At 47.0% G+C, this 23911-nt stretch overlaps 3 protein-coding genes across 3 annotated transcripts; all 3 read right to left on the reverse strand.

The window, feature by feature from the left end:
- Positions 1-342: 342 nt before the first annotated feature.
- LOC119386370 (uncharacterized) lies at positions 343-2769 on the reverse strand. Its single transcript, XM_037653686.1, has one exon. It carries the CDS (start codon positions 2767-2769, stop codon positions 343-345), a length of 2427 nt encoding a protein of 808 aa, XP_037509614.1.
- A 3824-nt stretch (positions 2770-6593) lies between these two features.
- Positions 6594-7301, reverse strand: LOC119386371 (sulfotransferase ssu-1-like). Its single transcript, XM_037653687.1, has one exon. It carries the CDS (start codon positions 7299-7301, stop codon positions 6594-6596), a length of 708 nt encoding a protein of 235 aa, XP_037509615.1.
- Positions 7302-15002: 7701 nt separating this feature from the next.
- Positions 15003-20853, reverse strand: LOC119385272 (sulfotransferase ssu-1). The gene is made up of 3 exons (XM_049414324.1): positions 20836-20853; positions 17945-18135; positions 15003-15765 (listed from the first exon to the last, which is right to left on the reverse strand). The coding sequence occupies exons 1-3, from the start codon at positions 20851-20853 to the stop codon at positions 15003-15005; spliced, it is 972 nt and encodes a 323-aa protein (XP_049270281.1).
- Positions 20854-23911: the final 3058 nt, after the last annotated feature.

The raw sequence follows: 23911 nt of genomic DNA on the forward strand, positions 1-23911 counted from the left end.
TTCTCACTCTCCGTGAGCCGACAAAGACGACGCCGAGCTGCACTCTAATGGTCGCACGTGTCGCCCGTTAAAGTGGGTAACAAAGGAAGGGGTTCGAAGATAAGAATGGGCCCTCCAGTCGGGACATATTTGGGGAAAGGACGCTCCTTCGGCGGGAAAAGACGCTCCTTCGGCGGCACTTCAAAGGCAAACACACACAGCAAATGGCCGCTCTCTTCAAGAGGGGGCAGAACACTCCCCGTCTGGTGTCTGTGGTTGTTAGACGCCACTGTTGAATTAAAGGTGAAAAGGAGTGCACCACTTCTGATATCGGATGGCAGAGTGTCTTGATTGCGCCATTCCTTACTTCTTGCGCTTCTTCGTGTTAAGTGGTGGAGCTTCCGCTGCATGACCTTTGACGAACAGCTCTTTCAAGAAGTTGACGAAGCGTTCTCTTGTCTCCTGGTTATTTCGTAACGTGCGTCGCAGCGAGTACAGTCGAGAAAGAGCTTGGTCTCTCTTGTTCGGAAGCCGACCTCTCGGCGAGCGAAAAGGCAGATGGGCGACCCAGTTGTTTGACCTGTCTTCTATGGCGAGGGCGCGCTCGTTGTCTTCTCGCGTTGTCTTGAACAGATTAGGTGCTAGGGAGTCATCTGATGGTGTCACTGATGAGAAATCATTCTGGGCCCGATGTCCATCCGCAGCGCAGAGAACCGGCGGTTCTTTCACGTTGAAATGTTTTGTGCATGGGTTGATCGATGGTCGTTCGTTGTCGGGAACGTGTGTCTTAAACACATTTACAGTGCCTGTTTTGCGTGCGCGATCCATGCAAACGTCTCCGACAATGACCCATCCGAGATCGAGCCTCTGTGCATAAGGAGCGTCGAGCGGCCCGTTTATGGTTTGGCGAACTTTGTGAACTCTGAGTACGTCTCGGCCGAGGAGAAGCAGTATTCTTGCCTCCTCTAGAGGCGGAATGTGAGTTGCAATGGCTGACAAGTGAGGGTAGTTCCGTGCGGCATCTGGTGTTGGAATTTCTTCCCTGTTGTCAGGAATGTTATCGCACTCGAGAAGAGGCGGGAGGGGAAGCTTGACATCACCCGATACGCTCCGTACGAAGAAGCCCTGAGCGATCTTTCCAACAACTTCAGTGCTGCCGGAACAAGTACGTAGTGTGTACCTGGTGGGTGTCCCCTCCACATTGAACTCGTCGAGAAGCTCTGGCCTAACCAACGAACGGTTGCTCTGCTCATCGAGTATAGCGTATGCTCTGAGTGTCGATTCAGGCTGAGACTGATGAATTACATCCACGAGGCAGATTTTAGCACATGATCTGTAGCTATCGTTGGTGCTTGCTACCTCGGTACGCGTAGATGTGACTCTTCCTTCCGAATGATGTGCAGAGCTGTTGTCGCTGTCAGCAGGCTCCGGCGACTCTGAGCACGGAGATGATGGGTGGAGCGCTGTTGCATGGTCACCACTGCTGCATATATGGCACTTCACGACCACCTTGCATTGCCACTGCGTGTGGTTTGCGGATAAACAACATCGCAGGCAGATACCCTGCGCTCTGAGGAAGGTTATCCGCTCTTCCAATGCTATTTCTCGGAAAGCGCGACACCTTTCAAGGGGGTGGGGTCTCTTGTGATGCGGGCACCATTTTTCCAAGCTCTTCGGCTCAGGCAGCTCCTTTGGAGTGGTTTCCTGGAAGTGTTCGAAGGCGTGATCCACGTTTGTTTTCCTTGCTGATACGGATGATTTTTGCCACGAGGTCTTGGTCGTAATTTCCTCTTTTTGTTGTGTGAACGAAGACGACGCATTTTGCGGTTGAAAGATGAAACTAGGATCATTCCTCATGCTTGCTTGATCTTGAACAAACTTGGAGAAAACTGAGAAAGGTGGGAATGCAGTTTTGTGTTGTTGTTTGTATTTTGTTCCCACTGACATCCAATTCTCTTGAAGTCCGGATGGTAACTTCGAAACAATTTTGTTTACACCTCTAGCAGTATCCAAATAGCTAAGACCGGAGAGGTACGGATCAGTCTTTGGAGCTTCGAGTTCCAGCAGGAGGTCGCCGAGATCTTGCAATTTGGCATTATCCCGGTACGGTATTTTTGGGAAGTCCTCCAACCTCTTCAGCAACGCATCTTCAATTGCCTCGGGACGTCCGAAGGTGTCGTCAAGCCGTTTCCACACGACGTTTAAGCCCCTCGAAAAGTCATCGACGTGCACAGATTTCAACCTCCAAACCTGACGTGATGATTCAGGACCAAGCCATTTGATAAGGAGGTCGAGCTCTTCCTGCGCAGAAAGATCTACATCTCTGATGACGCCCTTGAAAGATGACTTCCAAGCACGAAAGTTCTCAGGTCGATCATCAAACTTCGTCAGTCCAGTAGAGACAAGGTCCTTTCGGCACAGGAACTTCAGGACACCGACAAGTTCCGAGCTGGGACTGTTGGGTGGCGGCGTGTACGCAGGCGGCTGCTGATAATGATGCAAGTCCGTGTGGCGGTTTGCTGCTTCGGCATGCTCCAAGCTCTGGCTTCTCGCGTGCACAACAGTCGCCCGAAGAGACGAAACCTCTGCATCACGTATGGTTGCTTGCTCAGTGATGTAGCTCGAAACCCGTTGTGCTCGGTCTATAGGTGGGTGCGGGTGCACACACTCCCCGCCATCCTGTTCTACGGCTGCCTCGAGTGCACTTGCCTGCGCGTCTGCTGCAGCTGCTTCTTTCTCATGCTGTAAGACTTCAAGTTCGGCCTCAATTCTTGCTTTCTCTAGGCGCATCGCGGCCTTTTTACGACCAAACTCAGCTCTTGCTTTGACGGCCTCGGCTTGCGCGCGTGCCTGCACAGCGGCTAGGCTAATCGTGGAGGAGCCCGATCGTCGTGATCGCGAGGAAGCTCTTGAGTGGGCCGATATAGAGAACTGCGAAGCTGCTTCCTGTGCATTGTCGCGTTCTTGTTGCGTAGCCTCACGTAACTTCTCGCTGACGATCGCCTCACGGTCTGCATCGATTGCCTTTTGGAGCTGTAATTCCTGCCTGGCTTCAGACGTGTTCGCCTTGACGAGAAAGGCAGTGTATCTTGCGGTGACATGCTCGTAGCGCTCATAGCTTGCACGAAGCTGCTTTGCGGCACTGGTAAACTGTCCTTCCTTCGCGCATGACAGTCTGTGAAGAGCGGTTTCCACGTTCTTCCAAATAGCGTCTAGTTTGCGGCAGTGCTCTTCGCGGCATGTTTCATAAATTTCTTGAGCCTTCATCGAAAGTGCTGCTGTTCTTTGCGGTCGAACGTTTGATGTGGAAGCTTCATTCTCTGATGTGACACTTCGACACTCATGCGTCAGCTTGTCCTGATTCATTCTTGCGTGTTTCACGTTTTGTCTCGAAGCGGACGTATGTGAAGTGAATGGTGCTAAGCTGCGCGTTGAATGATGAAACGAGCCCACCTTGTTGCTGCCCTTGTGCTGTCAGCGGCTCAACTCCTGGGCGATGTAATCCTTGCAGTGGGCGAATGTCTGGGCCAAACCGAGGGTCTTGCCGTGGCGACGTATCCCATTGCCGGCGGACGTTGAGTTGGCGGCCGATGGCAGTTGTCTCGCTTTTTTACTATGCTGGTCTCGCAGCTCGCATTTGACGGGTCAAAGCGTCCGCTATCCAGCCAGTTAACGGTCGAACACTGGTGAACATTTAAACAAAACTAACTTTAATTAGCAGGAATATAGATACATTTCATTTAAGACATTCACAAGCACTCGGTCCCCGTAAAAAAGCGGTGCTGCTGGTTGGGCTGCTGGGGCGAGACTGCCGCTTGCGTTTCTTCTTTCGTCGGCGGCGTTTTCTCACTCTCCGTGAGCCGACAAAGACGACGCCGAGCTGCACTCTAATGGTCGCACGTGTCGCCCGTTAAAGTGGGTAACAAAGGAAGGGGTTCGAAGATAAGAATGGGCCCTCCAGTCGGGACATATTTGGGGAAAGGACGCTCCTTCGGCGGGAAAAGACGCTCCTTCGGCGGCACTTCAAAGGCAAACACACACAGCAAATGGCCGCTCTCTTCAAGAGGGGGCAGAACAATAGTCATATTCAGATCGGCGCAGGGACAAAGAAGTAAACAAGAAGTAAGGAGGACAAAGAAGTGCATTTTCGCTGTAATTTTAGCCTCAGGAATAGGTACCAACTAGAGCCAAATGAAGTTTTATCTTAGTGACCATAATCGACGCCCGCAGGGAACGCGAGCCATGGCTCCACGTGCCGCTGCCCAGCGTCGTCTTTATTTTCTTCTCTTGTGGTCGCGCGCTCTGCGGTTTTGTTTGCTGCCCGAAGAAAGGAGCCGCCGGGTCTTGGTACAACGCCAGCGCAAGAGTCCGAGAGTGGTTTGCATTCTGCGCATGTGTCCTGCCGACTGGCAAATTTTTGGGTCCCGATTTCTAAAGATTTCTAGTGTTTCGCCGGAGTTGGGATGTGCGCCTTCGACTTGTACTTTGACATACATGGCGTGGTCGACCGCGCTCACCCGATTATCTCTTGAGGGGGAGTTTTGTACGTCTTGTGCTTTTACCCCAAAGTTTGCGTTGAAGCTATAGACCACACGAAGGTCATTTTGCTCCTGCAGCGGCCGCGTTTGCGAAAGGAGTGACCTGCTAGCTAGGAGAGCCAATATAAGGTTAGTTGAAGTAACGAATGTGACAGTTCGCGCTCGTCCTATGTATACCTGTGCGTTCTTTTCGTGCGTCCTTATTTGTGCTTGAGCATCGCGCTGCAAGCGTCGAGCTGTGACAGTTATTAGTTCGTACTCGGCTTGTGCGCTTTCTTTTCTTGTGTCATTTGTGCTTGAGCAGTTTCAGCAAGTTTCTAGTTGCCTGCCGTTCTTCCTGTGACATTCCAAGTTCTTGCTATCGCATTCATTGCTTCGCCCGTGAGGCGAAACTGTGACTTTTTTTCTATGCTGTCATCATTCATGCTTGAGAGGAAACGTCTTTCTCGTTAAATAAAGGATCGCTGAATGATGGTGTGAGCGTTTTGTTGCGTTCATCGTGCATCATTATAATGAAGTCTTCGTGATATACGAGCGTGGCACTGTTTATCAGACCTTGTAAGGGTAGAACAAAAGAAGCCTACGGAAATTGCTCGCGCTGATTTTCGTGTCGCATGGTCGAGTTTGCATGATCGAGTAAGTTGAGCTTGACGCACTAACATGTAGCAGGCTAGCTAGCAACAGGCTAGCAACGCGGCGTATTCGTGTATACATACATTCACGGACCAGCTTCACTTATTGATGTTCTCATAGCTTGCACGCTTGCGCAGTCTGCAATTTGACCTTGCAAGAAATGCTGTGGGTGAACGCGGTTAATACCAAGCATGTCGAGCGATAGCAGGAGCTACCGCGGAAAGTATGCTACGGCTATTCCGCGCGTCGGCGCCCCAGCGCAGAAAGCAGAGTCACACTGTCCAATTTACTCGAATCCTCTTTGTATTGCCATAACGGGTGTCACGTGACAGGAGTTGAAGTCCAGAGGCGCGGAAGCCCGCCTGAACGCAGCTCTCATGACCGAAGGAGAGGGGTGCGCTGAAGAGAACAAACCTCGCATGCCCATTTCTGGGACGACGCACGTGCGAGGGGAAGAGGAGGAAATTGACCTTGGCTGAGGTTCAAGGTCAAAAGCATGCACAATATAGTTTTCTGGGTTTGTACCTGAGGAGCAGAGCTGTCATTCTCATATAAGAAAAAGAATGCCGTTCCAGAGGCGTTTCGGGCAGTATTCCGCCTAAATCTTTCTTTGGTCAGAAATAGTTAAACTATATCGGCCTGACATGGCCCATGATATCCTGTATAGACACTCGTATTTGCTTAAACGTGTTTTGCCAGAAGTTCATGTTAAATCGCAAGGCGAATCGCCATATGGTAGTGGCACTCGGTGTTACCGTAGCAATAAGGAACTGCCAGCCGAAATTACACTTTCAAGAATTGCAGAGGTGTAAGGCATGCTATGTTTGTACTTAATGAATTAAAGAGAACACACATCTCTCTGCACCGTTTGTTCAAATGGTTTTTCCTCGCAATGCATTTTCTCGCAGAGGGAGCCCTCTGAACAGATTTTTCTCGTTAACGTTAACACGCCAAACCTTCTGACTCAATAACTGTTCGGTCACGTGCGTGTCAGAGCAGAGTGAACAGCAGCGCACACGCGCTCTGGCGCCTTGGAAAATCACGTATTTAATCTGTATGGCATGTCTAGAAGACTTGTTAATAAAATTTGAACTGCTAAACTTACAGGAGGACATAAGAGTGACACAAACATCAATCACAAATTGACATGCATTTGAGTCCAAACATCGTTATACGGTCCACACTCATAGAAGAGGCACGCTCTAGTTCAATTAGGTTTTAATTGCTGAGAAATAAACGTAAACGTGGACTGCAGACCTGGAGTGAGCCGTCGAGCGCGCCAGATTGTTGCAAGGGCCATCACCTGGGACCTCTGAAGATGTTCCTCGAGCGATGGACCCCTGGCAGCTTAGCCTCGGGCACCAGAAATAATTACCCTTGGACAAATAAAGTTAATTCGAATCCAATCCAAAATCCTTAGCACAATTTCATAGAGCTCGGCTTTCAGGCAATTCCACCGAGGTCCATGTCAGCCCAAAGATCTCGGATCACAGCGGCGGCGTTTCGTTTCGCAATCCACTCCCGCATCAGTTCTAGGTGTTCCTGCGTGAAGTGCGACTTCCAGTCTCCTACTGCGCCTTTTCGTACGATGTTCGAGCCCGTTATCTTCCCGGGAGTGGCCAACATGTAGCGATGAACCGCTTCTATGTAAGGCTGATCCTTCTCCGTCAACTTGTCTATGACTGACTGATCAACGTAGCACATTTTGGACATGTACGGCACGCTGCTCTTCTCAACAACATTCCGGTACACGTCCTCGTCTTCCAACAGCATGCGTCTGTACTTCTCTCCCATGAAGCCCGCCAGGGACAAGACGGTGTTTTTGAAGTCGTTCTTCAGCTGTTCGAAAGTGAGAAAGAAGACGTTTTCTTCGTGCCGATGTGCGTACCAGGACAGAAGGTGGTCGCAGTAGTCCCCACGCTCCACTTCTGCGGCGACGAAAGCATGGACGAAGTCGTCGAAGGTGCCATCGGCGAAGTGGTATACTGAAGCCTTCCGCACGTAGTGGTAGAACGAGACGCAGACATCCAGCGGATTGCGGGTCAGGTAGACGAACTTGGCCTTTGGGTTCTTGAGCTGCTGTTGGTACTGAAAGTGCGTTTTAAAGAAGCGTGGCGGCTGCATCTCGTTCAAGTAGCGCATGCCCGTCATCTCTGGGTACGGACACCATCGATAAAATTCGGCGTAGTTTCCGGCGCTTTCTCCCCTAGGTACAAAAGTAGATGGAAAACGAACAACGCAAAGTTGTAGATAGCTCGAGGACAGAAGAATACTGAGTGAAATCTCAGTTTTGAATTGGAGCTATATCTGACAAACTTTCAGACTGCAGACTATGGTGAGTGGAGCATATGGTGGGAATAAATAAACCATGTGGCTCCCTTTACGCTATTTATATCACAACAAAGACCATAATACTAAGGAACCTTTTAACAGGTATGACGGCTACTACTGTGCACTTAACATATGATACGTAATATTTAGCTGACTGCTTGTCCATAAGTCTCGTTTAATTTGCCCAAGCTCACCCTCCTAACGCCATAATCAGGACTATTGTATCGAACTGCAAACTGAGGTCATCAGTGCTGCCGTCATCCATAAATTGCACCATCTAATCCTCTCAGAATACGTGTACGAGTGAGAGGGTGTTAGACACGAGTTGTTTGGACAGTTATTTAGAGAGAACTGTAGGTAGTGCAGAACATGCGGAAAATTCAGCTTGACGTTGTCCTGTTGCCTACGCTACACGTGAGGAGGGGAATGATGGGTGAAATACTATGGCAAAGCAGGACCCTAGCAGCAGACTAACTGCAGATAGTTATAATTCTTTTTTCCAAACAAGTCTGCTATAGATGGCTGCTAGCACAGTTAAGCAGTATTGTCTAGGACCCGAGATAGGTTGCTTGAAAAATAATATGGTTTAGCGTAGTGACTGTAAAGTTTGAATGAGAATAAGACGAGCTTGATGGAGGAATTGTATTTGTTTTTGGTTTTGCAGGCCGGAAACCGCACCTTAATGAAGCACTCCAAAATTAAGGGCTACGAAATGCTTTAATCATCGGGGGTCTTTAACCTGCACTAATTACAAGTCTTAGCACACGAGCGTTATACTGCATCTAGCCTCTACCGAAATGCGCTCGCCGCAGCCACGTTCGTACAAGCGACCTCCATCACTAAGGCACAACTCTATAGCCACTTGGCTGTCGTCGCACGAAGCATGATAAGATTAGATGGCAGTATAAGTTGAGACGTGGTTAAAGATATAAGGTAACACCAAACGACAAATTCTAAGGCAACATCAAATTGTGATATTTTGCTAAAATAACGTCGAAAGAATAATGTTTCTAGATTCATTGTTTCAATTCCGATTGCATTACAGTCGATATTCATCGTGAGATTGGCCGTTGCAAGTTCATTCTGCGGAATTCCGCAAGGTGTCGGAAATGTAAAGATAGGGCAAGTTGGCAACAACAAGTTTGCAGTACTAAGTCACAAACAAATCTATACAGATTTCTCAGCAAGCTTTTTAGCTCACTAAAGATATCCTCGTCGGTGGATCGAACCTGGGAAAAACGCCTTTCCAGAGTGGTCGCTATACTAATTGAGCTAACCAGGATGCTAGGCAGTGCAATTGGCAGTGCGAGGGTGCATCGATCGACAACTTGACATCGACTATAAATATTGCAAATTAGTTCCTTTGAATCCCGCTGGGTGATGGATTGGTTTCGTTAGAGTTATTTTTTTCACCTCTGAAACTTAGCTGTTGAGACACTTTAGGCATTGTATGTTTTAGGCAAAACGTTTTCTAACTTATAACACGTAATTAGCATGTATGCCATCAGCTGATTCTTATTCGGGCAGAAACATTTGCAGGTACCTGTGGAGAATCAGTTGGACGATTTGTTCCAGCCAGTTGTTGCCGCACTTGAGGTAGGACACCAGTACAAGGTCATCATCCAGTGGCATGTAGTTGCGGATGGCCCGCACATACTCGGGCAAGTAGGTGTTCGAGTACTTCAGGCCGTCGATTACTTGGTAGACAGGAGCGCGTTTGGGAGCCATTCCATTCTGAAAATACGGAAAATGCAAAAGGTGATGTGCCTTTCACTCCCTTGTTGCACTTTTAATGACGCAGCTTTTTTTTTAGACCCAGGGACGTCCGGATTTACACAGCACCTAAATAGATATTGCCAGCTGGAATAAAAAAAAAAAGCTTTGCGCTTATATTAATCTCACGTTAATTTGACGTGAAGCTTCACGTGAATCTCTTCCATAGTAGTAATCACTCACAGCGATAACATAGTGCTGCCGCACACACACAAAAAAAATCATACGACACTGTAAGGGAGCGAATGTGCTGGATAAAATATTGATATCTGCCGTCATGGAAATTTATATCCTCACAGCTGTACCTATCTTCGTCGATAGCCGAGTTTACGCAATGTAGGACACCTCTGGATGGATCGATGGCGCCAAGATAAGTGACTGCATACATAGCTGTGTAATTCGTACTTGTTACTGCAATTTCTTATCTGGTGGTCAGGGGAACACAACGCAGTTTAGTTGACCATAAAAATTAAATGACAGTTTGATATTTGGCATTCCCTGCTTGTTATCTGGGTCCAAAAAATATTCGTAATTTGTCAGAAGGGAGGGGAAAGAGGCGCGTTTGTATCATATTTATTTTCAGGTAACCTCTATCCCGTCTTAGTTTCATGGTCTGCCTGCCTTTCTGGAGCACATTTTGTAATAGACAACATTAACGAACTTAAAGGAACTCTGGGGTTTTACATGCCAAAACCATCAAATAATTAACAGGCATGCTGTAATGGGGGACTCTAAATTATAATTTTGACCACCGAGGCAAAAAATAGGACCTACATCTAAGTACCCTCTGAGCGACACTTGTCTGGAGCGGTCGAGCGTATCCGGCTGCAGATTTTGCGAGCGTCGCCTGGCGGAAGCCGCTGGATTCGAGATAAGTTGTATACGAGCACCAACTGTTATAGCTGTTATCGCTGCGTCAATCTGTGGATCTTCTTCGGGGTGATGGCGAAAGCGATGTCTTTATTTTATTTTATTTTTTTTTTGCCTTATTGCGCACTGCGTGTACAGCGCGCTGGTGCTGCAAAACAAAGACAACGTTTATCGCATGCATTGTTTAGCGAAGGTCTTTGCTGCGCGCAACTGCATTTAATTGCTTATCGCTAACCAGTGCAGATGTACTATACAAATGGCATGCTCAGCACGCACAAGAATAGCCCGAGGCTAAGTCGCGGTCGCACGTGAGGCAATATATTGACTGAGACAGCGATAACACCTCGAGTGGAAACGCCGTACGCGCGTTCATGGTAATAGTATCCAACTTATCTCCATAACCACTGGACCATCGTGGCGGGTTCCAACTTATCTCGAACCCAGCGGATGCCGCTAGGCAATGCTGGCGCAGTCCGCTGCAGCCGGCTGCTCGACCGTTCTAGACGTCCCTTCAGGCCATCATTCATCGCTATGATTTTACTCCACTCGCCACTTACCTAATTCCTAGTAGCAGGCTACATATAAAGCCCTTACGCCGGCGGACCAGGCCTACTAGCTTACGCGGGGACTTGGTGACCAAACCGCTGAACCCGACAAAGTTATCTCTCTCTCTATATATATATATCAAATATATTTCTTTTTCTCTCTAGCTCTCTCTCTAAGCCATGTGCAGGCGTTCATGCCTGTGCGCTTAGGGTTTGGTACATCACAGTCACCAGGCCTTTAGCCTGGAGTAGAATCGAACCTGCGCCCTCATGACTGAGTATTATAAAAACACAGATATTATGTCATCGTGATAAGTGACTAGGAAGCTTGGAATGCAAAGAGAATCACTAATCAAGCAAAAAAAAATATCCGAGTTCGTGCATGTTACATCGGCGAAAGTGCGCTTACTTCATTAGAGCGCGAATTCAGTTCTCTTTTTTGCATCCGCAGTTTAAAGAGACGACAACGTACCAGAACATAGGATTAGATATTGGTGGTAATGAAAAGACCATGCATTATAGTGACAGATACAAGCATCTTTTCGCATTGAGTAGGATTTATATTTTTGTATCGGTTTTGAAGGTAACAAAAAACCAGTACGTCACGCAGCCTCTAGCGTAAGATTCTTGAAGCTGTTATAGAGTCGTTCACTTGTCTGGTGCTTTCATGCGCACCAGATGTAGGGCTCAAAATTATAGCATGTATATTATTGTCCATCACCACTCTATTCCGTGCTGCTTACGAGATAAAAGGAGTTGACGCTGAGAAGCGGCGCTATTCGCGACAACTAATGGAACATGGGGAGCCGCGGCGCATGCGCGCAGAGTGCAAGCATATGCAACAAACCGCAGCGCAGAAACACGAACCGCTGCCGTGCTTACGCCCACTGTTTGTAGCATGCGTTGAGTGCATGACTTCACAGTCACCGCAGGTCGAGAAATTCTGGTGAGAAATATTTACCGGCGTTCTCCGCGTTACCATTTTCGGTAAGCTTTCCGTTGCACTAAAGAAAACAGGTGCCATAAATATTGGTTTCGGTACCTTTAAGTTTGTTTGCTAACACGTGCAATGTTAATCATTTGGAAGCACACACAATCTTCCAACGCCACTGGGTCATTTAATATTTGTGGAAATAGGCAGAGTACACTAAAGGCAATGAAAATTGTTCATTAATGCAACGTCACATGGAGAGTCGGAGTTTGTTGTACGTAATAAGAAAAACGTACCCGCTGAGTGAAGAGCTCCTGAAGTAAGTCGTCGTCCAATGAAGCCCTTCCTACAAAGACGACAAGGTGTCTTCTGAAATGGCAATGCTCCCGTGCTTATTGCGATAGGCAAGGTCAAGGGGGCTTCTCGCAGCTACTCGCCATTAAGATAAGGGCCACAGACGTAGAGCGCTTTCCCAGCCTCCATATATTTCTTTTTATTGCCAAATATTGCAGAGAAAAATCGTATCTTGCCAATAACGCTACCAAGTCGCTAAAAGCGTCATTTACCACTGGTTTGTTCGCTAGTCAAAGCAGATGTAGGCGCAAGTATTTTTTTAGGGTTGATATTATTATTGCTGATACTGCTATTACGGTCGCACATGCATGAACACGATGACCAAAGTTAGAGATATTAAAGAGTGTGCTGGCAACTGGTCACCATGATTCCAGTTTTGGAATGGAAGAGATAAGGGTAGCCTTGAAAGGTAGAATCAGTTGTGATATATGCCCGGGCATCTTGATAGAGGACATTGTGATAGATGCCCGGGTATCACTGGACAGTGCCAAGGTTCGCCTCCATAGGCACACGTACAGGTTGATAATTCAACACATCCTAAATGTTCTTTCATAGGTAAAGCAAATAGAATGACACAACTTCTTGTAACGATAACTCCCGGCGACAATACATGCCTTGACTGGTGAAAACTTACAAGAAAATAATATTGAAATATATAAGCTTAGCTCGATGTTTTTGAATTGTTTACTACTCTTGGAGTTAGTAAACAATGAAGTTACAAACATTTGCGTTCTCTTTTTCATCGCGGTCATGCAGCGGCCCTTTAGGGTTTTCTATGGAATGTGCAAAAACATCGCAACATCTCGACTATATCCAAAACAGTGGTAATTTTTTTTAACTTTTATATCACGTATGGTGATTTGTCAACCAAATAACCAAGCAGTTTCTAGCCGGAAATCAGACAATAAGTAAAGGTGTCGCTTGCCTTTAGCCTGAAGAAAAAAATGTGTTGTGGGGGGTGATCAGGCGTCTGGGGGGCACATTGACCTTAGAAAGGAACCTTTGACAATGTTCCGTGAGATTACGTCTAGCTACAAGCTGGGTTGGGGGCGTTTTCCCCTTCCTAATGCTAGGATCAACAGAGCCCAGGGAATCACTTTTAGACTCCTAGAGACGGGTACATATCTTTGCCCGCGAACGTATCGTAGGATAGAGCCGAACTTTCAAGACGAGTGTCTTCGTTGTGGCCTCGAGAGTTCCTCGCTAGCTCACATGCTCTGGCAGTGCCCCGCGAATGTGAGGGCTGATTTATGTGACGAGGACTCGTGGCGGCGGAGTTTACACAGCCCGGACCTGAGTCTGCAACTACTGGCTGTCCGTAGGGCCCGGGCCGTCGCGGAGGGTCTTCATCTTCCGGTGCCGACCTGGGTGGAGCCGCCGACTGGTTGAGGGGGTCTTAGGACTTCCTTACACCAGTCCCTCTGGTCCTTCAATAAAGTTCTTTGTATGTATGTGTCTGTACCGTATGTAAGAGAGAGCTCTAAGAAAAGACATGAACATCTGTCATCACAAGCAAGTATTTTGGACAGGAGCAGTTTGCTTTAACAAAACCACGTGGCCTATTCACCACGTGGTTTCCATGCGGTGAATTCAAAAGTACCACCAGGAATTCAAAAGTACCGCCTTGACGTATGTACTGACGCGGTGATAAATAAAACGGAATAAGAAATAAAACAATGCTCGCCTTGATGACATTGTCTCACCTCAGTACGAAGGAAGTAGAGCGCTACGTGCCAGCGTTATCTCGACGACGGCGTGTTATCAGCTCGGCTAACAATGAATTGACATTTTTTCTCGACATGTTGCGCCACACAACACGTGGCGTTCCGTGCGAGATGTCTCGGCGCGATAACGGCTCCGCGATGCTTCCAGTGGACATATTTTTTTATTGCTATATAGATTTTCCCGTAAGGCATAATACTCTGTGTGTGTGTGTGTGTGTGTGTGTGTGTGTGTGTGTGTGTGTGTGTGTGTGTGTGTGTGTGTGTGTGTGTGTGTGCGCGTGCGTGCGTGCGTGCGTGCGTGCGTGTGTGTGTGCGTGCGTGTGTGTGTGTGTGTGTGTGTGTGTGTGTGTGTGTGTGTGTGTGTGTGTGTGTGTGTGTGTGTGTGTGTGTGTGTGTGTGTGTGTGTGTGTGTGTGTGTGTGTGTGTGTGTGTGTGTGTGTGTGTGTGTGTGTGTGTGTGTGTGTGTGTGTGTGTGTGTGTGTGCCGTAAAACTGGTGTTTTTAAAGTATACTTCTGCGCTGCCGTGGGAGCGGGATTTTGTATGAACGTATTGATTCCAGAGTTTCTTGTAGAACCATCTAGAGCATTCTTCACATATTTTTTTTGTTGTACGCGTTAGTAATTTTCCTTGGGAGGATCGCTAGAATTTTGCATTACCTTATAAAACAAAAGCAAATTCTTTAGAGGATGCTGCAACTGTGTGTAAAAACAAGTTCTGTTAACGATGCTAAGTGTTCAATATAGCCTGCTTCTCTTTCCTTCATTATACTAATATAGATCTCGGAGAGCGGGCTGATGATGCCGAAAGCACAGGACAGCTGCCTTCGTGTTGTAATCGGCTAACGCGTTCGACTGTTAAACTAACGGTTGCAATTTCGAACCCCTCCTTAGGCGATAAACTGCTCTTTTTCCTTCTTTATACAAATATAGCATTTGAAGAGTGTGTTCGTGATGAAAGCAGAACAATGAGTGCTCAAACATAAGGGACACCATACAGCCAGTCAGACGGGTGTATAAAACGCAGTAATGAGTGTTAATTGACAAAGTTTCCACAGTTACACACTTTCACAAAACACGACACATGTAACTGCAGTGATCCGAGAAGTTGACGCGGTTGGACCCTTGACGACAAGCGGCGCCACCTGTCAGCCGCATTTGCACATCAATCGCAAATTTATGTGTATTTGAATCCAAACTTCATTACACGGTCCACGCACTTTGATCCTGTACGCGTTACTTCAAATATGTTTCATTCCCTTAGCAATAAGCGTTAATGTGGAGCGCATTCTTTTTTCATTGGCACAATTTCATATACTCTCGGCTTTCAGACAATTCCGCCGAGGTCCATGTCTGCCCAAAGATCACGAATCACAGGGGCGGCGTTTCTCTTCTCAATCCACTCGCGTACCAAGTCTAGGTGTCGCTGCGTGAAGTGCGACTTCCAGTCTCCCACTGCGCCCTTTCGTACGACGGTCGTTCCTTTCAGCATGCCGGGAGAGGACAACGTGAAGCGATGAGCCGCATCGATGAAAGGCTGATCCTTCTCTGTCAACTTTTCTATGATAGACTGATCGACGTAGCACACCTTGGACATGTACGGCACGCTGCTCTTCTCAACAACACTCCGGTACACGTCCTCGTCTTCCACCAGCATGCGTCTGTACTTCACGCCCATGAAGCCCGCCAGGGACAAGACGGTGTTTCTGAAGTCGTTCTTCAGCTGTTCGTACGTGAGAAAGAAGACGTTTTCTTCGTCCCGATGCGCGTACCAGGACAGAAGGTGGTCGCAGTAGTCTCCACGCTCCACTTCTGCGGCGACGAAAGCGTGGACGAAGTCGTCAAAGGTGCCGTCCTCGAATCCGTATACTGAACCGTTCCGCACGTAGTGGTAGAATGAGACGCAGACATCCAGTGGGTTTCGGGTCAGGTAGATGAACTTGGCCTTTGGGTTCTTGAGCTGCTGTTGGTACTGGAAGTGCGTTTTAAAGAAGCGTGGCGGCTGCATCTCGTTCAAGTAGCGCATGCCCGTCAGCTCCGGGTATGGGCACCATCGGTGAAATTCGGCGTAGTTTTCCGCGCTTTCTCCCCTACGTGCAATAGCAGGTAGAGAAAAGAATGAGACGCTGGTTATTGCTCCTGGATAGAAGAATACGTAGCGAATCTTTCACTTCTAAATCGCAACCGTGTCCAAATGTTCAGACGTCATGTTATCGTAAACGGAACGCAGGATGGGAAAAATTAAAAGTGCGGAACTTGCCTGCGCTATTTATTGGTATCGAAACAAGACAGTGATAAACTGCAACCTTAAAACGGGCGTGACCGTAACTCCTTCGCACTTAACCAAAGATACGCAAAGTTTTGCGGAGTACGTGTCCCCAAATCACGTTTAACTTGTCTGAGATCATTGAATTAACGCTACAATGGTACAGTTTCATCAAACTGCAAATGGTGCCATCATTGCAACCGTCATGCATTAACTGCACTATCCAGTCCATCGGAATGCATGTCCGAGTTCGACAGTGCTACTAACATTAGTTGTTTGAACAGGGAGGAGGAGATATGGGTAGGGAATACGGTAAAGGTATGAAGTTTAACTATACTTTGCCCATTTGGCTACACTTCACGTGTGGATGAGAATAAAGAGTGAAATAGAGAGAAAGCATGAGTGCAAATGTGCATTGCGGCCGCGGCGGCCGCATTTCGATAGAGGCGAAATGCTTGAGGCTCGTGTACTTAGACTTAGGTGCACGTTAAAGAGCCTCGGGCGGCCGAAATTTCCGGAACCCTACACTGCGGCGTCCCTCATAATCATATCGTAGTTTTGGGACGTAAAACCCCAATAATTGTTATTGTCATAAATGTGCACTGCAACGTAGCGAGCCCATTAAAAATTTGTCGGCCCAAACAGCGCTGCGATCAATGGCAGAAAGGTTGCCTGAAAAGTATTCCTGGGGCGTTTTGCCTACTATGTATGTTTAAGTAAGCGTAATATAATATAAGACGGGCTTGAGAAAAACAGATTGTTTGAAATTTGTGGATTTGCGTACGAAAAAAGCCCGGAAAAAGCTTAATGAAGCATTCCCGAATGATGATTGAAAGGCGCTGAGAATGCGCACCCGTTGATACAATCATCGCTCGATTCCAGACAGCGCAGCTGTTCGGACACTATGCTCCGACGACCTGCGCGAAACCATGCTAGCCATCATGCGGGAGGAGCTGCAAAAGTTGTAATCCTTTTCGCAGCCTCAAGTGGCGTCAGTTGTTGACTTTTTACGCGAGGCAATCCAGCAGCCACTGGGTGTTCCTTAGCCAGCGCAACCGCAGCCGCAGCCGCAGCCGCAAGTTATAAGCTACGCTGCTAAAGTCCGTTGTCACACTCTCCTTCCGCACCCGCGTCACCGCTATTTCAGGGTCAGTGCTGTTTCGTGCGAGAGCCATTACTTTCAATTTTGTCGATTGTTAGAGCGCCGATGACTTGATAACTCGCTTCATTGTAATCTAAATGAACTCGCCAGTGTTCGTGCAGGGCATGGTCAACTGCACATCGACAAATGGCACGGGCTGTTAGAACAGATTCAGGCAGCATACACTACGGTTAGGCGATGCCCAAGGAACGTATGCCTAGATGCACCAAAGCAATGTATTTTATCATACAGCATGTAGCTTCATCATTAAGGCGAGAGCCTTAGATGCCTAATCAAACGTGAAAATTGACCGTCGGCGTTGTCGTCGGTGTCCCGCGGGGTCGGGGACAACACGAGGCATACCAAAAATCGTCATGTAATGACATCACCACATGACGTCACGATGACGCCCTTTTGACGTCATCATGACGTCACAGGATGACATCGTCACATGACATCGTAGCTCGGTCAAAGGTGGGCCGATCACAGATGCACAGCAAAATCACGTGACACGTGATCACGTGATCTTTAAGCCAGTGCAAAACCACATTAGGTGCAGAAAGTTTCCTGAGGGTGACTGGGCAGAACCAATACATCGGCTGAGCAGAAAAAGAAGATGGCTTTCGCATTCGAGTCGTCGTAGGCGAATGCATAAGCGATCCTGCGAGTATTTTGTGGATTGATTACGACCGATATTATTCCTGAGGTCGGTTGCGCGAGAATTGTTTTTCGTTTGAAATTTAGCGATTGAGGCAAGCTTGACTTAGCGTAAAGTAGATAAAATGTTTCGAACGTTAACTGCCCAATTTTGGTACGTTTTTCATCTGCTGTTTCACATATAGGTAGAAACATTGCAATGTACCTGTGAAGAATCAGTTCGATGATTTGTTCCAGCCAGTTGTTGCCGCACTTGAGGTAGGACACCAGTACAAGGTCATCGTCTTGTGGCATGTAGCTGCGGATGGCACGCACGTTCTCGGGCAAGTACGTCTTTGAGTATTTCAGGCCGTCAATAACTTGGTAGGCAGGAAAGCGCCTGGCCGACATGTCTTTCTGGAAATACGTAAAATCCAAGAGCCGGATGCGCGTTTCAATCTATTGTTGCACTTTGAATGACGCAGAATTTTTGTTTCTTGAATCCTGGTGCATTCAGCCTCTATGCTTACTTTTTTTCCCTACCAAAACAAACAGCAGCTAAAGAGATGTTCCTGACTCGAATAAAGTACATCAAAATAGCATAGTGTTGACGTTACTACAAGAAATAATGAAAACAACAACAACAAAGTACGTTTTCGTATGTAATCCACCGTATGATCTAGCGGTTGTGGTGCTTGACTGCTGACGCGAAGGTCGTGGTTACGAATCCCGGCCTCGGTGGCCGCATTTCGATGGAAGCGAAATGCTAGAGGCCCGTGTGCTTAGATTTAGGTGCACGTTAAAGAACACCAGATGGTCGAAATTTGCGGAGCCCTCCAGTACGGGGTGTCTCATATTCATGTCGGGTTTTGGGACGTAGGACCCCAACAGTTATTATTAAATTTTCATGTATAGCACACGCCTTTTGCTGTATTCTAAGTTAGACGAAAACATATCTTTAAGTTAATCCTTTCCACTGTCGCAATCACTTCCACCGAAAGCCAAGAGCAGCCACACACGCACGCACAAAAAATAAATAATAACGTAGTGTAAGTACACGGCTTGACTGAATAAAATACTGATAACTGCCGGGATGAAATTTCTGTCCCTACCTATCTGCGTCGTGAGGCCGAAAAACCATAAACATCACCAAGCCGAAGTTATACAAAATAAAGGCACTTCCGGGTGGCTTTATGGCGCTTAGATAAGTGACTCTGTAATCACTATGGCGCAATTACTGGCTCTTGAGTCACGTCTTATCTGGACCATCGGGGGAACAATCAAAGCACACTTAAAGATGGCCATAAAGATGAAATCGCAGTGGGATGTTAGGCTTTCATTGAGTATCATCTGGGTTCCAAGAAATATTCGTTAGGTGTTAGTAGTGCGGAAATAATAATAATTATTATAATAACAATTGTTGGGGTTTTACGTCACAAAACTCCGATATGATTATGAGAGACGCCGTGGGGGGGGGGGGGGGGGGGGGGGCTCCTGAAATTTCGATCACCTGTGATTCTCCAACGTGGAACTAAATCTAAGCACACGAGCCTCTAGCATTTTTGCCTCCATCGAAATGCGGCCTTCGCGGCCGGGATTCGATCCCGCTACCTTCGGGCAAGCAATCAAGCACCATAACCACTAGACAACCGCGGCGGGTAGAAGTGTGGGCAAAGAGGCACACTTGTATCATGATAATTCGCTCGTAACCTTTATTGCACCTTAGACTAAGGCTTGTGTATCTGGAGGACATTGTGTAATAGACAGAAATGACTAACTTAAAAGTATTCTGGGGTTTTACATGCCGAAACCATGATATGTTTCAGAAGCACGTCTTACTTGGGGACTATGATTTAATTTTGACCACCAGGGGCTCTTTCACAGAACCGAAATATAAATACACAGGTGTTCTTGCATTTCCAGATTTTCATCCAAGTGAATATTCTTTGCAACCTTACTGGCTACAACTCGTCGATTACAATACGTGCTGCATACTATTTAGTTAAAGCGTTAATTTGTAATGTATATAATTTAATATGAACAGCGTAATTTAAACATTTTTGAGACCCTAACACGCCTGGCAGTTCACTTTTAAAGAAACCTTCCTCTTATCTGGGAAATTTTACGTTAGGACATTTTTTAGTGTTTTCTAAAACACCCGGTATATTAACTCCTTTCCTTCACACCACCTTTCATCGGTGCGATTTTAATCCACTCACATCTTAGTGTTTTTTACGTCAGCGTTACCCTACCATAGAGAAGAGACTCAAACCTGCGTCCTCATGACTGAACACTATAAACACATATTAACTGTGTCGTCATGGTAGGTAGTCAGCAAGCTTATAACGCAATGACAATCACTAATGAAGCAAAGCAAATATGCAGGTCCGTATAAGTTGCATCAGCGAAAGTATGATCACTTCAGCAAAACGGATTCATCCCTCCTCTTCGCGTCTGCTGTTCAAGTCGATTTGCAAACACTTCCAATGCCGCGCACTTGGGAGCTCACACAAGCGTCTAACACTGTTGCGTAATTTTGTGACACACCAAGGCGTACGCAAAGTGTTAATCGATGTTACGTCACAATGAAAGCTGCAGCCTTATATTCGTAATAGGAAGTACGTACCCGCTGATTGAGGAATCCCTGAGCTAAGCTGTAGTCCGACGAGGCTCTGTCTTTGAGGAAGGCAAGATTCCTTCTGAAAGGGCGATGCTGCCGTGCTTATCACGATAGGTGAGAGCAAGAACATCTCTCACAGCGGTTCACTGTTGGTGATAAGGTCTCCTGACGTGGAGTTTGTGCAGCCTTCATATCTTTCTTTGCACTGCCACACGTTTTGAAGACAAATTATATTTCGGCATGAGCACCATTGATCAGCGTCATTTATCAGTGAGTTGTTTCTTCGCTAGGGAAGGTACAAACAGACACTAGCACTCTTTTTTGGGATTATCATTGTTGCTATTATTACTGCTATTGCGTTTGTACATACTTGAACACGACCACAGAGAGGAGAGGAAACGAAAGTGGCAGCTGGCAACTGGCCACCAAAATACGTGCTTTCGACAAGAAGAGATAAGGACAGTATTAACACAAGGAAGCAGTTGGGATAGAAGTACCTTGTTGGGCGGGGGCATGCCCTGGCAGTGTCAAGATTCGCTTGCATAGATACGTGTAGAGGCTGATGTGGTTTCCACATATCCTTAATGTTATTTCATTAGTAGAGCGAATGCCACGACACAGCGAGTTATCGCTGTAACTCTCGGTGACAATATGACTTTGCTGGTGAAAATCTGCAAGATATATAGTCTTAAGACGCTCCGATATGTTGCGTCACTGCTCTTTATTAAACACTCTTTGTTAAGCTTTGAGGTGGTAGTATAGCCACCACCTTTTATAACCATAATGTATCACGTGACAGTGGTGTGACTATGGTAACGCGCACGCCATTTGTTGGGCTAACTGTTGCCTTCTTCCTTTTCAGTGGAAGCTGTGTATAGTGAGATTCACCCAATTTCTCTGGCACATGCGCGCTTATGATGTTGATAGCTTTCTGATAGGCCGCACAGATTTCTGTGGCACATAAGCGTTTGTTGGGCTAACTGCTGCCTTCATTTTTAGTGGACCAGTGGTGAGTAGTGGGATTCACCCAATGTCTGCGGCGCATACCCGCTTATGATGCCCACAAGCGTTACCACGGATTCCGGATAAGAAAGGCTCGACCAATAACAGCTTCGCTGGTAAAATAACGTACCGTCTCGACTATGGGAGGGGGTACCCAGAGGTAACAGGAATAGTGCTGCATTAGGCGGAGCGAGCGTAGTATCCCATTGTCCCGATAGGCGAACATCGCGCAACTCCTTTCGAGTAATTTGCATGCGGTGGCTTGTCCCAGGAAGGATTTCTCTGGGTACAGGGACTTTTTCGTAAGTTGAGTTTCGCGTGCTCGTTGCATTTTAAATGCGAAGCATTTCTTAGCGAACTTCTGCGACTTTGACCGTATCTATCTATCTATCTATCTATCTATCTATCTATCTATCTATCTATCTATCTATCTATCTATCTATCTATCTATCTATCTATCTATCTATCTATCTATCTATCTATCTATCTATCTATCTATCTAGCCGCCTACGACTTTGTGCTCTCCTGGTCGCTTGGTTAATCGAATGTGCACCAAAATTGGCATGGCGTAACATGACTGTATGACGAACATAAATGACAAGTCATAACATGAAAATCATGACACGAATGTCATGTACAGCATGATTTACGTGCCACGCTCATGGTGCGCTGGCGGCCGTTTCGCTAGCTTTATATACACCAAGATTGGTATCTTGCGACGTGACCGTTTGACGAACATAAATAACACGAGTTATCATGAAAATCATGACACGCATGTCATGTACAGCATGACTTACGTGCCACGCTCATGGGGCGCTGGCGGCCGTTTCGCTAGATTGATATGCACCGAAATTGGTATCTTGCGACGTCACCGTGTGAAGAACATAAATAACACGAGTTATCATGAAAATCATGACACGCATGTCATGTACAGCATGACTTACGTGCCACGCTCATGGGGCGCTGGCGGCCGTTTCGCTAGCTTGATATACACCAATATTGGTCTCTTACGACGTGACCGTGTGACGAACATAAATAACACGAGTTATCATGAAAATCATGACACGCATGTCATGTACAGCATGACTTACGTGCCACGCTCATGGGCGCTGGCGGCCGTTTCGCTAGCTTGATATACACCAATATTGGTCTCTTACGACGTGACCGCGTGACGAACATAAATAACACGAGTTATCATGAAAATCATGACACGCATGTCATGTACAGCATGACTTACGTGCCACGCTCATGGTGCGCTGGCGGCCGTTTCGCTAGCTTGATATACACCAATATTGGTCTCTTACGACGTGACCGTGTGACGAACATAAATAACACGAGTTATCATGAAAATCATGACACGCATGTCATGCACAGCATGACTTACGTGCCACGCTCATGGGGCGCTGGCGGCCGTTTCGCTAGATTGATACACACCAAAATTGGTATCTTGCGACGTGACCGTGTGACGAACATAAATAACACGAGTTATCATGAAAATCATGACACGCATGTCATGTACAGCATGACTTACGTGCCGCGCTCATGGTGCGCTGGCAGCCGTTTCGCTAGCTTGATATACACCAATATCGGTCTCTTACGACGTGACCGTGTGACGAACATAAATAACACGAGTTATCATGAAAATCATGACACGCATGTCATGCACAGCATGACTTACGTGCCACGCTCATGGGGCGCTGGCGGCCGTTTCGCTAGATTGATACACACCAAAATTGGTATCTTGCGACGTGACCGTGTGACGAACATAAATAACACGAGTTATCATGAAAATCATGACACGCATGTCATGTACAGCATGACTTACGTGCCACGCTCACGGGGCGCTGGCGGCCGTTTCGCTAGCTTGATATACACCAATATTGGTCTCTTACGACGTGACTGTGTGACGAACATAAATAACACGAGTTATCATGAAAATCATGACACGCATGTCATGTACAGCATGACTTACGTGCCACGCTCACGGGGCGCTGGCGGCCGTTTCGCTAGCTTGATATACACCAATATTGGTCTCTTACGACGTGACCGTGTGACGAACATAAATAACACGAGTTATCATGAAAATCATGACACGCATGTCATGCACAGCATGACTTACGTGCCACGCTCATGGGGCGCTGGCGGCCGTTTCGCTAGCTTGATATACACCAATATTGGTCTCTTACGACGTGACCGTGTGACGAACATAAATAACACGAGTTATCATGAAAATCATGACACGCATGTCATGTACAGCATGACTTACGTGCCACGCTCATGGGGCGCTGGCGGCCGTTTCGCTAGATTGATATACACCAAAATTGGTATCTTGCGACGTGACCGTGTGACGAACATATATAACACGAGTTATCATGAAAATCATGACACGCATGTCATGTACAGCATGACTTACGTGCCACGCTCATGGCGCGCTGGTGGCTGTTTCGCTAGCTTGATCTACCCCGGAATTGGTCTTGCGCTACGTGACTGTGTGACGAACATAAATAATAGGAGTTAACATGAAAACCATGACACGCATTTTCCTCAATGACATACAAGACGATGTATGCA

The sequence above is a fragment of the Rhipicephalus sanguineus genome, chromosome 3 (assembly GCF_013339695.2).
Source record: "Rhipicephalus sanguineus isolate Rsan-2018 chromosome 3, BIME_Rsan_1.4, whole genome shotgun sequence".
NCBI classification, from domain to species: Eukaryota; Metazoa; Arthropoda; class Arachnida; order Ixodida; family Ixodidae; genus Rhipicephalus; species Rhipicephalus sanguineus.